The 14,517-nt window shown below is 41.5% G+C and overlaps 1 protein-coding gene across 1 annotated transcript in view; it reads left to right on the top strand.

The window, feature by feature from the left end:
• P3H2 (prolyl 3-hydroxylase 2) overlaps window positions 1–14,517 on the top strand; it is a 303,453-nt gene that overhangs the window by 244,135 nt on the left and 44,801 nt on the right. Inside the window, exons 9-10 of the mRNA XM_086944627.1 lie at window positions 9,069–9,196; window positions 12,511–12,606. Coding sequence (XP_086800753.1) covers window positions 9,069–9,196; window positions 12,511–12,606 — 224 coding nt within the window. The remainder of the gene's footprint in view (window positions 1–9,068; window positions 9,197–12,510; window positions 12,607–14,517) is intronic.

Genomic DNA, 14,517 nt, shown 5'->3' with positions numbered 1-14,517 from the left:
CACTAGAGGGCGTGTCTGCAAGAGACACATTGTGGTATTGACCAGAGCAGAACAGGGACATTTAGTCTGAATCCACGATCAAACTTCTGTGTAGGATTTAACTGTTTAATTTGCCATGTCTCCAAAAACTTTACACTTTTCAGTAAAGCCCGGAAGGCTCTTTAGATGTCTGGTCTGATGGTCTCTACGTGATATCTAGAACCATACTCTAGCCTTGAGAGACAACGAGCGAAAACCGCCTGGAACACGCATGTGGAGAGTTTCATCTTTAGAGAAACCAGGCTGCATTAGGGAAAGTTGCTAATATGGGAGCAAGTGTTATAGTTCAAAAGAAGTGATGACTGGGCCTATTATAAGTAGTACTGGTTAGTAAAAACAACAATTGATGGACAGAATGCAGAACAATCTCATAGATTCACCCCAGTACAGCGATCTGGGCCTAAATCCATTGTTTTTTTGCTCCCCATGTCATTCCAGTTTGAACCCAAACATATGCAAATCAGTCTTGACCCTGTGCCCCATGGGAACAGTCCAGCCGAACTGCCAAGCCAGGTCCTCCTTGGACTTGAAACAAGCTTCCGAGGACCGGTTTCAGGGTATCACCCCTCATCAGCCAGGATAGCTTGACTCCAGTGGCATGGAGGGCTCGGGACCCACGTCTGGGCATACCCGGCCCACTCAGGGTGACAAATGCAAAAACAACAATTGAAGTGAGCTAAAGAATGATGATGGATTCAACCCAGATCTGTGACTGGGGGTGAGCACGGGTTAGTCTCATGTATGAAGTACTTCATATTGAACGCCACATTATCTAGACATTGCAGCCAGCATCTAAGTACACTGGTGCCTTCCTTACCCAATGTGAGAGCTGGGTAGTTCGAGTTGTGAAGTGGCTAAAGTAGTCAAATGGAGTAATGTGAAGAAACACTTGTTGGGAGGGGTGCACGCCGTAAGGCCTAGAGATGAGCGATAGACAAAGGCTTAGTATAAGTACTATCCTTCCTGTTTGTGCACGGTCTTAAGAGGATAAGGTGAAGATATAGATATAGTGTGTGTGCATGTACACATATGTTGTAGGGTTTACCAATGGACATGCAGCAGCCATGACAGGTCTTTCGAAATTAGAATATCAGTGGGTGATATTGATACGCGTATCGTAGCTTGTGAAGTGGTGGGTAATAGTTCCCTTAATTGGTGTAAAACATTAACAGGAAGTAGAGCTGCTAGGAAAGGACTTCAAGAGATGGTCTTTCCACCCTGTAGTCAAGACGAGAAGTAAAGAAGGGCTCTCGTGAGCCCGCCAGGAAGAACCAATCAGAAGGAGTTGTAAAAGAGCCGTGAACCTCCAAGTGTAGCCGGTCATGAAGAGTCTGGCACGACAATCCATTGATAGAGCCACCAAAAGAGCCGTCAAGTAGAGTCCTTGGATCAAATAGCCAAGAAAAGATGCCAAGAAGAAGTGTCATGAGTGAACCCCAAAGTGGGAGACTAAGAAGCCAAGTAGATATGGCCTCAGTTCCCGCCAAGCCTTCTAGCCATGTATTTTATCAAAAGATGAGCGGCTGAGAATTGTCCCTTCCTGCACAATCTTCAGAAGCAGAAACAACATAATGCTCATTAGGGGGGGTTGAGGTTTACGTTGTGGACGTATATTTGGAAATCAAGGAGTACAGCAATGCCCAGGAAGTGTGGGGGTGGTGCTGAAGGTGCCTGGCAGCAGCTCCTCTTAAGTCTTCAAGGAGCTGTAGAAGACTTTAAGGCAGGGGTCTCCAAACCGGTCCTGGAGGGCCGGATCCATGCCAGATTTTTAAAATTACTACATGTATCTCAGTGGGGATATCCAAAAAATCTGGCATGGATCCGGCCCTCCAGGACCGGTTTGGAGACCCCTGCTTTAAGGCCTTCGCGGTGCACCCTGCAGACCACCCTTCCTTCAAGCACTGGCCCTTTCCCAGAAGCTTTGGAAAGCTCCTGAAGCAGTTCTCGGTGCTGAAACGTGTTGGTGGGAGCTCTGCAGAAACCATTGAAGTCCTGGGCACTCGACTCTGGAGGCGGCTGGAAAACCGACCCATGACCTGAAATAAATCCTGCGCCGGAGGGGAGAGGGTTCCAAGTACGGAAGAAGCGGAACAGGTGTGAAAGTAATCATGGGACCTGCTCTAGCTGGGACCACATGGAGGTGGGAGACTGAAGCAACAGCTGCTGCCATCGAGAGATCCAGCCCAGTCGGTTGATTTGTTCCCCTGAAGCTCCCACCTCTTCTGCTCAGCTCATGGCATTTATTTAGTTTGCAGCTGTTACTGTTTTCCAGGTGATGCAATGTGTTTCTCTGGTTGTGTTTATTTTTTTTTAATGGAATAATAAAGACAGTAGGTTTTGTATTGAGTGCCTCTCCATGCTGTCACTCATAACTGTCAGCACATTATCTGTGCAGAATGACAGGGTCGGAGTTTAAAAAGGGAGGAGCTGTCCTAGCTGCAGATGTGCACAGGTGCATGTAGTACAGAGCTAGTGCTTCCAACAGTTAAGTAAACAATGCGCTATATCAATTGCAATATATTTTCTCATAGTACAAAAAACAAATCTAAACATACACCGAAGGTAAAACATAAATACTATAAACCCGTGAGCCCTAGGAATGTTGGGGTTCATTGGTGTAATGAAGAATCATGGGTGATGGAAGCGTCAACTTGACGAGGCATTATCTCACGTGGACTCTATCGGGTACCAGGGTCCATCAAGCGGGACATTGGGCGTCAGGAGCTAGACGCATGGCGAATAAAGCAAAGTTTGGGGTTCTGTTCTGAAGTTGGGTAGTTTGGCCCCAGTTGAGTTGCTCGCAGGGCTGTCATAAGGATCTTTGCTACCTAACTACAAGAGCATTCATCCCCTATGTTGCTCATATGCAGGGGACAGTCTGGTGCTAAGTGTTGGAAGTGTGGATAGCAGCCTCTCTGTTTGGCTTTCCTTCGAAGCCGCTCTGTTTATTCCGCAACAGATTACAATACGTTCTGCGGCACTTAGGGGTTCAATGACACAATATCGTGGTAAACAATATGGTTGAAAAATATTGTGTCAAAAATATAGTTTGACAATATCATGTTCCTATTCTCATAGTGGTATGTACAAAAATATCTCCCCAAAATATTGTTTTTTGTTGACAGTAATATCTTGCAAACAAATTGTAATATATAACATTATTATAATGTACAATGTAAATTGAATAAATTCCACAAATATTTAATACTGTATATATTTAAATACATATTTGTATCGTGTCACAAATGTTGTAATATGTTCCCCATGGTTTCTCACTTTCCTGGCTCCCCCTCCCTAATCCTCACCTTGGAACCTTCCCTTCTTGCTGCCTTTTCATACAACACTTCTTGAATTTAATAATATAAATCTTATTTTACATTATATCATTTGTAATGTTTTTTTATGTTTTAAATGTGCTACTATAAAAATAATATATATTAATATATATAGTCTCTATATCAATGGAGCGGTTAAATGGCTAGCCCGATGCAGGCATGATGTGCATAAATCTGCAGGTGACCCGCCCCCACTACTAATGTTTGTGGATGATACTTTACTTATATCAAGGACCCCTGTGGGTTTACAATCTGAACTGAATGCCTTTGTAGAATGTTGTGATAATAGGGGATATACTTAAGGCTGATTGTAGTACAACCTTGGTGTGTGGGGTGGCTAAATTTCTTAGTTGGGCCTGGCTGATTAGGCTGAAGGTTATTTGATGATTTAAATCCAAGCTGAATTTCTTTTTTATTTTAAAATATCAACAAAGCTGTTAAAGTTTAATATACTTTTAACTATTTATTGTAATATAAAAGGATTTTATAAGTAATCTTTTTTAAATGCACTGTTAATGAACTGTGTTTTTTAATTGTAAATGAGCTTTTATGATATCACACATATCGAAATAAAGCTTTGAACTGAACTGATAATAGGGGATTAGAACTTAATCCATCTAAATCAAAGTTCATGTCAATAAATCCCCATCGGTCCTTTAGAGGGAAGATGGCAATAGATGGGGTTCTCCTCGAACAGGAAGCACACTTTGATTATCTAGGTCGGAGACTAAAAGACAACCTGACGTGGGGGCCAAAATAAGAAAAAAAAATATGACTTTACACCAGAAGGCATCTGCAATTGGGAGGAGATACAAGGCCACCTCAGAAGGTTCGGTGTCACCTGTCATTACTGTATTTAGAGCTACGGGGTTGTCGGCAACTAGTTACGGAGCCCAGATCTGGGACTATGTAGACGCAGCAATTCATACTAAGACTGAGAACAAATTTATTAGGGGCCTTTTTAACCTACCTGTGAGTGCACCTCTTAAACCCTTGAGACTAGATTTGGCTTAAATACCATCAGTATGGTCATGTAGCTTAAGCCTCTGTTATGTTGGGGGCGGCTATGGTCAACTCTGGAGCTGGCTCTGTATCAGGAATCGCTCAAGGATATTATAGTCGATGATAAAGAAGTACTTGGTTAAAGCAAATCAAGAAACTGACAGGTAGTATTGGGATGGGGAACAATGGAGTGCTCCAGGAGACATAGTCAAATACATTGTACACAAAGTGAAAATAATGCATTGGGAGTAAGTAAAGCACCAGATCTGGAAAGGTTACGCAGATGGGAGTGTAACAGGGCAGCTTGTTAACCATAAATGCGTACCTAGTTTTGAGCCATTCATGGATAGAATATCACCCTTTCATGCCAAGTGTTTATATGTCCAACTCAGATGTGGACTTCTAACATTAAGAACCTACACTTCAATGTGGGATAAAACAGCCTCCCTTCCAATCCACTGCCCACATTCAACTCAGATTGAAGAGACTGAGGCACGTTTTTTATTCTTCTGCCCTCACTACGCATCTGCCCGCAAGAAATGGATTGTTGCTGTATGCAAGCCTGTGGTGTGAGGCATTACTGGGAGGTATTAGGGAATTCAAAAAGTGATTCAAAGGAACAAAGCGTTTTTGCTGTGTCACGATTTGCATATTGGGCATTGATCATAAGAGGGAAGTCTCTACGCCTTATAGCCATGATTACTGAATACATTTGGGCAGATGATTATATACTATACATTTGGTTGGCCATCAGTATGTCTTATTGGAGGGTATAAAGATACATTTTTAGGTCAACAAGCAAATATATCTAATAGGATTGAGAGATGTGATAATACTACATTTTATCCATTAAGAAATGTATGAATTGGTTTGATTATTTCAATGTGTTATGAGGGCTGCTCAGAGGAATTATGAGATCATACTTGAGCTGAAGTCCAGATTATTGAGATTAACTCCTGATGTTCAAATATTATTAGGTAATATTCAGGAGAATCTTATCTGATTGTCTTATTTATTTATTGTTTTAATGTGTTTTTATGGATGATTGTAAAACATTTATGGCTTTATAGCCAAAATAAAGTTATTACTAATATACTATTGGATGCCAACCATCCATGGTTTTCTGGATGTAAGTCTTCTTCTTGTTCATTCGCGAATTAACTATATGATCTTTCACATTTTTATCACGCCTGTGAGCAAACATAGGACGTGGCAATTTGTCATTTTCATCCCCATTAACATTCAAAATGTGCCAATTCGCACATATGATCTGGGGGAATTTCTCATTGGGGGTTCAGTGTCTGGTGACACAGACCAGCTTAGGCGGTACTTTGGGTGGGTGGTTTCCCAACAGATGGTCCCTGTCATAGAACATGCACGTTTGTACGCCTCACGCACCAGCATTCTAGGGTACCCTCCGGATGTAAATTTAGATTTCATCATAGTGGATCTGGTGTCATAGTCTGTTAAGTTGGTGCAGTTTTGCCTCAACTGGAGAAACTGCCCAAATGGAATACTCTCCTCCTGGATTTTAGGATGATAACTATTAAATGTAATAGTGTATTCCTAGCTGCAGGCTTGGCATAAAGATCAACTTCCAGAATTTGGTTTCGGTCTTTGATTTCTGTATCTAGAAACTCAATTCTCCTATTGCTGATAATGCCCTTGAATTTCAAATTAATGTCACATTGATTGGTCCATGCCAGGAATTCATCCAGAAAGTCTGGCTCTCCAGATAAAGAAAATATCATCAATATGCAGCCGATACACGCGTAGAAACCATCGAAGTCTGTGCCGCGTTTTTCTTTTCGCTGTCTTGTTGCAAAACCTTTGAGTTGTTAGTCATTTTCTCACCCAATGTTTAAATATCCAATATATTTTCAACTATTCTAACATACATGAAGTGAGATTGATTAGCCCTTGTTAAATGTATCAGATACTATTGAACATTACTGTTTATCTTCTTTGCATTGTGATTTTAGACTTGTATATGTGTTGTATGCATGTGGACAGGATTGAAGTGAGTATGAGGTAGTATCTTATTTCATGTGTGCATTTATTTATAACAATAAACTATATTTTGTACTTTTTGTAAAAATGTGCTTATTTAAAGTTTATTTTGCAACTGTTATTCTGTTGAATACCTTTTAAGTTTCCTTAAGTCTTTGCACTCATTTATTGATCCCTGCCTTAAGGAACGCTTATCCCATTAGCAAGGGGCCCTTGTTCTTACATTATATTACGGAACATACATAATTAATAATCAGATAACATTAAAATTAAAAAAGTTTCATTAGATTGAAATACATTTAATTTAATTCAACTGTCCACCCTATTCCCCGACAAACCCAGCAACCCGCTTCTAAAGTATAATTAAATACATTGGAATGAAATTATTTCTGTAATCAACAATCAACTAAATAATTAACTAGCAATTAAAAACTAGTTCACTTGAATTTTTAATTTTGTACACCTTAAATAACTTTCCACCTTTCACCCCTACAAACCCAGCAACGCACTACTAAACTATAACTTACTATTAGTAATAATAAAACAAAAAAAGAAATTCAAAATATAACACTTAAAAATGTTACATAATGAATAATAAAACACAAATAAACAATAAATTAAACATATTTCTTAGTTAAAAATGTCCCACCTAGTCACACACATGTGGAGAAGTGTGGCTCACCGGTTAGAGGCGGCAGACCCAGAAGCAGAGATCGGCCCGGGACCAGGGTTCAATTCCCGACGCGGCAGGGTACGGAACCAATGTCAGCGGGCTTGATAAATCTCGCCTCGGTGCCTCTCTAACCATGGGTCCCACGCTGCAACTCTGGGCAATAGCTTGCTTAATCTCCACAGCGGCCCCCTCGCTGCCGGGGATGCCTGGCTTCACCTTGGGGATGCCCAATAGGGACCATCTCACCGGGAAAGCCAGGACGGGTTCCCCAGCGGTACACAGCGCCAAGAAACCCCGGGGTGAACGTGCGCTCTACAAATTCATACTAACTAACTAGTCCACCTACAAATCCAACAACATTTTACAACACTATATATCACTAATCATTTAAAAAAATCACTTTTCACCTATAAACTACATTTTTTAAATACCATCATTAATAAAACTTACAATTAATATATTACCTAAAAAACATTAAATATGTGGTAATTCACACACACAGGTTGGTGTCAATTATATTCTTTTTTCAGATAAGTACATCAACCCTCCACCCAGCTCACTGCTATAATAACTGCCAGCCACAAGGATTATCCAATTTCTACATTCCACATTACATCATCAGTAAGAAACAATCCTTCAAAAAACTTTTAAAAAAACAATATTTGTTATAAATATATTACTGAAAAAGATATTTAAAAACAAAGTTATTGTTTAAAATGATATTACTTACCAGTGAGATATTCTTAGCAACATTTTATGGCACAATATTTTTACATCACTATATTTGTTTCCGATATTTATGTGTTCCAATATTTTGAATGTGATATTTTGTCTGAACACCGCACTCAGCAGTGCATAATAACAGTACTAACCACAACACTGAGTCACAGTTTCTGGCCGACGTCTCAGTTTCCTCAAAGTGATGTCAGATACCCGACGCTGTAGATTTTTAATGCGAAGGCGGTTTAGGCCACTCTTCAATTTGTTTCCACCAAATCCCAAGGCTTTTGCTGATCTTGCCTGTTCTCATCATTATGTTACATAAATTGCTCTTTAGTGTGTTTAAGCCAAATTTGCTCGTTTTTTGCTGACTTTGCTTGTGTGGTTCGAAAGGCTATGTAAAAAAACTCTTCACGTTTGTTTCAACCTAAAATTCCTAGTTTGTCCCTGAAATTTCCTGTGTGTTTCATAAAGTGTCATAAGCCACTCTTGAGTCACTTTTCCTAATTGTTTACTGAACTTGGCAAGATCACTGGTACGGGCACAACTCTTCTAACAGAATGATATGTAACCATTTCATCTTCTACTGGCTTGACTTAAGACAGCAGATGCTCAAAAATAAGGAATATTGCGCCACTTGATCTAAAATAAGCACGCAAGAATATTCCGTCTTTACACCTCGCTCATCAGAACAAGAGCCAATGGTCTGGGCCAAGTACAGCCCGGTCCGGGCCAAGCAACAAGCCCGCTAAACTACTTCCTTCCGAAACTTTGGCTGCAACCGTACAGAACGCCTCGAAAACGCCTTTGCCTGTTCAGGAATGCAGGGTACTGAAAAAGCAATATTCTATCCCCAGTAGATCTCTAATAGGCAATTCAGAATTCCTCCATTTTTTTGCTTTGGATATTATTACAGTCTTGGCGAGATGACGGGTGTTTCCATCACTTCATGGAGTCGGCTCTGAAGAAACATCTGGTTAGCGTTAGAAATTCATGGACAATGATTCTAATTCTTTATCCAAATGTGTAAAATGTGCTTGAAAAGGCCTGTTATTGAAACAAAATCTATTTTTAAAGGCCCTGTGTTTTCTTCCCTTCCTGTGAGGTAAGGGCTGCCCCTTCACACATCCCCGCTGGAGGATTCAGTTGCCTACTTCTCCGCGTGGCGACGAGTGGCACAGTAGTAGCTCAGGGAGATGGGAAATGCAGTTGTTGACATGAGCTCCTTAGGTTTGCTATGGTTCCTCTCAACCGTACAATTAACCACATAGATTTTGTGCATTTTACAGGGGGGCCCTTGCTGTACAATGAGGTGAAATTTGTCTACAACTCCGAGCAACTCAACGGAACCCAACGTGTGCAGCTGGACAACGTCATCTCTGAGGAAGAGTGTCGACAGATCCAGAGGCTCGCCACTGTAAGTAGAGAAGAAGGGGGCGTCTCCGATGGGCCCATAAGTATCACATGGTCATTTATACCCACGTGAAATACTTTTTTAATATGTATTGTACATGTCGACAAGTGTAAAAGTCACACATTCCTGCAATTGCTTCTGTTTACTTTTTTCTTCTCCACAGGCAAAATAGTTTTTCTAGTGTTGAATCACCAACACATAGACACTCACCAATTTCATGGGAGTTTACTCCCCTTTCCCACAACTTTGGAAATGATTTACTCCCACACTTACCGAAATAAATCTCCTACCATATCCAGAGTGGAGGTTGGACCGTGCGGAGGTTTGGGAAAGCCCACACAGGGGTACAGTGGGTGTTCCTGAACTATCCACGGTATTGACAGCCTGAAGTACACACTCACTGCCCTTCGGTGAAGATTGACTCACTACGGCTCTTTACAAAAGGCGATCAGACATTAAACAATGATGCCTCTTAGATCTATAGCGGTTCAGAGTTTTGTGGAGATACAACAATCAAGGGACTGCACCAATGCATACAAGTTTATGCTGCGACAAACTGCTATACATTCCTATCCTCAGGATAATCCCGCCATGAAGTGTTAGATTCAGACAACTAATGAATTGAAAAAACAAAATGAACTTTTTGGAGTTGACGTGTGAGGTATTGGTGCATGTGACATCAAGAAGAGCCTCACAGTGCCGCTCGAGTCAGCCTCATCTTCATATTTTGTTGTCCATCACCATGTTTGGTGCTGCATTTGTATATTCTGAGAAAACTTTTGGCAAAGACGTACTAGCACTGAAAACTATGAGAGGGAAAACTAGAGTGACACTGTTGGTGGAGAAGGGAGACCTTATTTCCATGTGGTAGGAAAGCAGTTTCATTAACAACAAATTTGATGATCCACTTTATTTTAAGGCATTTGGAGGCATCTAATTTGGGAATATCTGTCATGTCGCCACAAGTCATACCTGACGACAGCTGCCAGGTGAACAACCAATGTCTGTCTCCAGAGAATGATGGTAAGAGGTCCTCCAGGGGTGGCTTACAATACCTCTGAAAATCCCCTCCCTCTCAGGCTGAAAAGATTGAGGGCCCGCTTCACAAATGTAAAGTTAGACCAAAAGCCTAACTTTACTACTTTTTGGTATTCACAAAGGTAAGTTACTACAAGTAACCTTACTAATAGTAAAGTTACTAGTAGTAAAGTTACTAGTAATAAAGTTAATCCAAGTACAAATACCAGTAGTAGAGTTACTAATAGCAACCTATCATTGTGAATACCAAAAGTAGTAAAGTTAGACTTTTGGGTAACTTTACCTTTGTGAATCGGGACCTTAGACTTCAGATCTCAACTTCGACTTCAGGTCTAAGTTTACCTTTTTGAATCGCCCCTGAATGTTTCCCATGAAAACCTCAAGAGAAGCAAAAGCACTGGTAATGGTTTCCAATCTTGGCCACACTCTGCTTCCTGCGGCCTGACAGAACCTGGACCACCATGAACCTCAACCAGAGACTTCCGGTACACTTGGCTTTTCTCACGCAGCCCCCTCATCTCCAGCTGCCATGACTTTGTAGACCTTGTCTTCATAGTCATGAAGGTTTTCCCATGCAGTGATGGGAGATGCAGTCTGTGGGATTGAAAGAAGAGGAACCCTCTTGCACAGAAATCCTTTCTAACCCCCTCTGTCGGTGTACCAGCCCATATCTGGGGATCGTCTTTGCGCCCACAAACAGACCAGACTTAGTTAAAGATTGCTCAGAGACAGTGAACGCTGTGAGACATTAGCTGCAAATATCCTCATTGAGAAGGAGACACAGCTTCAAAGGAGGGTCTACACAGAGGCAAAGACAGAGAGGATTCTGTTGAGGGTCTCAAGGAGGAAGAGGAGGGGGCTAGGCAGAGCAAAAGCAGAAAAGACATGCTTCAACTGAAATATACTACTAAAAGAGAACTGCAGAGCTGCCACATGACATTCGGTTCATACATTTCATAAACACTATTGAACAGTGCCTGACTCACAAGAGAAACCACAGGGTCAATATTAAGACAACCTTTTTAGACAAACCTCAAAATTGAGCCCACCTACATAAGTGGGAATTTGTTGCTAATCTCTCTATGCATGGCACACAGATAGATGGTTGAAGCAAAGGAAATGTTATCTGCGTTTAACACAATTTTAGTAGTTTGATGCCTCTTCTGGATTTCCGCGTGGTCCACCTGAGCCTCTTAATAAGGTGGGAGGATATTGTAAGGACTGAGCGGATCTCATGGGGTGGGTCATCGAATAATCAGGAGTGAACATTGAATCTAGGGGTATTGTGCCTTTCTGGCATCAGGTTGATATATAAATAGTTATTAAAGAAAAAAATGGCCCAAAAGACTAGCTACTAGTTGGCAAAATTATGCCCAACCATTGGATCTGTAACAGGCAACACCCTGCGAAGCAAGGGTTAGTTCTGCATGCCGCGGTCCCTTCTTCCCACATCATCCCATGTTATAAAAGCTCCTTAACATGAAGTGATCCTTTTACATCTTTTGGGCCTGTGTAAGACCACCTTACAGCAGAGGGCAATGAACTCTCTTGGTCCTAGGGGTATACCACCAAGGCTGTCACCCACGGGAGTGAGTAGTTGTGGTAGATCCGTTCAATAAACACTGTAAAATCGTGTAATAAACACAGAGCTTTATTAATCTCAACCACCACAACCCTCGCCAGCATCAGCATCAATGTTCCCCACTGGTACACAAATCCCCTTAACATTCTACGTCTGACGTTGAGGACATTGATGACATCATCACACTAGCGTTATGCATCATAGTCCCCTTCGACTGTTGAACCCGCCACATCCGGTCCTCTGCGAGCCATCACTTCCTGTATCATGCGTTTCTTCTCCTTTTGGACCATAAAGAAGCAGGGCCAGTGGGTGCCTCCACGTTCACTATTGTCGAGGCTCCATAATTTTACGACGCGGTCCAGAAAATTAAACAGTAATGCAAGAAGTACCAACTGAAGTTGGTGTTTCAATGACACCAGCAGTACTTGTGCCCTTGGAAATGATGCCATCTGTGACTTGTAAGATGCAAGTCCATGCCCACTACCTCAAAGCTGACCTTTCTTCTAGTAAAACATATCTACAAATGAGGACTTTGGGCTGTAATAATGTGAAGGTAGAGTATGTAGCATTTGTAAATCACTCTCATCTCTAAAACCTTTATCAGTGCCAGGCCAGAAGACACCAGCACTGTGAAGTTTTGGTTCACATAGTGAAAGTGAGGTGAACTAACACTTGAACTCTCTCCTCTTACTTTCAGACAATCACTCAGGCCGGGGATGGCTACCGGGGCAAGTCCTCGCCCCACACACCCAATGAGAAGTTTGAAGGGGCCGCTGTGCTGAAGGCTCTGAAGGTACCAGAGTACACCTTGGATATCTGTAGAGTCTACTGTGTTTACGTTTCACTGTGTGTTTACCTCCATAGACTTTGAAAAGACTTATAAACTTAATGATTGAGCTCAGGCAACACATTTTGTGGGTGTTCACATGCACCACTATTAGTAAGCATTCTGGAATTTAGCTTGCATGTACTTTTATTTTCATGGTTTTTTCCTGTATGTTTATGTAGGTAAAGAAGGGCTGGCCAGAGCTCAGGTTTGGACTGGTGTGTTCTGGACAGGGGGACACAAAACCAGATAGAACAACAATGTGTCTAAAGATTGTCAATGCTGCCGGGGAATCTTAATGAAGCATGCAACTCAAGCATAAATGGGAATAGTACTGAAAACTTTCTGTTATGCACTAACTAGTGGGTGTGAGTTAGCTCACAACCACTACCTTTTAAAAGTCTGGATTCATTCTCGTCCTTGGGCACAGCCACAACTTGATTTGTTTTTTTATTGGTATGAACAAGCCCTGAGACGAAAGTGACACTAAATTCCAATTTACTGTAGTTAACATTTTGAAATAATTGGGTAGAATCAACACTCTGGAGAGTACACCCACCTAACAAAAATTTCAAGATCAGAAAGGAACCAAGATTATTAACATATTTCATATGCAGGAGTAAAAACAAAATATAACAACATTAAAGAAATCAAGAACAGACGGGAATCAATATTATTAACGTCAGTAATATGAAGAAATAAAAACAAAATATCCAACATTATGCAACCAAAGTCCACTGTACTTCATAAAAAACGAAACACAGTGAGGCAAAGTAACATACCTTCCATACAAAAATACACTGGTTCCAATTTCTAGTTCTACAAAGGACCCTCAGTTAATGAAACACAGAATTCTGTCGTGAAGTCGGCCAGCCAGATAGACCACTTGTATCTGCTGTGTGTGTGTGGGGGGGAGGGGGGGGGGGGGTGATTACTGAACTATTAAAAAATATCAACGTTGGACACATGGGACGTTGTTTAAATAGTCCCGCAGTCAATACCAAACCTTTACATGTAAAGTAGATCAGGAAGTACATGCTCAAAGTTTTAAGGTTCAGGTTCAGTCTCTTCGGTCTGATTTTCGAGTACTGAACAGTAACCATTGTAATGGGGTGTGATGGAATCCTCACCATGGTGGTCGTGGTGAAGAGGTGCATCAGGTCAGAGCCCCCCAGTCTTGGGGCTAGATGGGTGGTCCAAAGTCTGATCTATCAGGTTAACGCTATTCATCGCCCGCCTCCAGTACTACGTTCTCTGTCTTCGCCGTGGCCGATACAGCGTTTCTGCCCTTCTAGTAGTGCGTATAGTGGCTATCCTACTCTGAGGCTTGTTGTGTGTTTTTACTGCAGGAATACTAAGTGGCTTTGGGTAAAGATCACCCAAATCTAACACTTACAAAGGGCTGAATCAATTAGTGACACCAACTAATTTAATATATATGTACTGACTACAAGCTTGTCTTTGGAAGTAGGGTGCTGTGACTTTGTTTCAAGGCACTACTTTACCCTACATCACATTCAATAGAGAATGTCTTGCATAATGTCTCTCATGCAAGGAATCTTCAAATTCAGCATAGTCACCCCTCAATGTATTATTGTTCACAATTAGAATTTCAGGTATGTGACGTCAACAGGTATTGAGTTGTTGTGAGATTCAAATGCTCCAGCTTCAGAATGTCCCAGATCTGTTTATGGCATTTTATTTCATTCAAAATAATCCCCTTCAATGTTCGGTCTATTTCATGCCTTCCAGGCTTCTGTCCCACAATGCAGGGCCCTGCAGCTTCACCCATGACTGAAGAATGTCACAAGGCTGGCAGTTCAAAGACAAAAGTAACACCTCGCTCTAAGAACCCTGGGTTTTGTCATTTCCAGTTGA

The sequence above is a fragment of the Lissotriton vulgaris genome, chromosome 11, assembly GCF_964263255.1.
Source record: "Lissotriton vulgaris chromosome 11, aLisVul1.2, whole genome shotgun sequence".
Taxonomy (NCBI): Eukaryota; Metazoa; Chordata; class Amphibia; order Caudata; family Salamandridae; genus Lissotriton; species Lissotriton vulgaris.
This window is presented reverse-complemented; position numbering and strand designations above follow the sequence as displayed.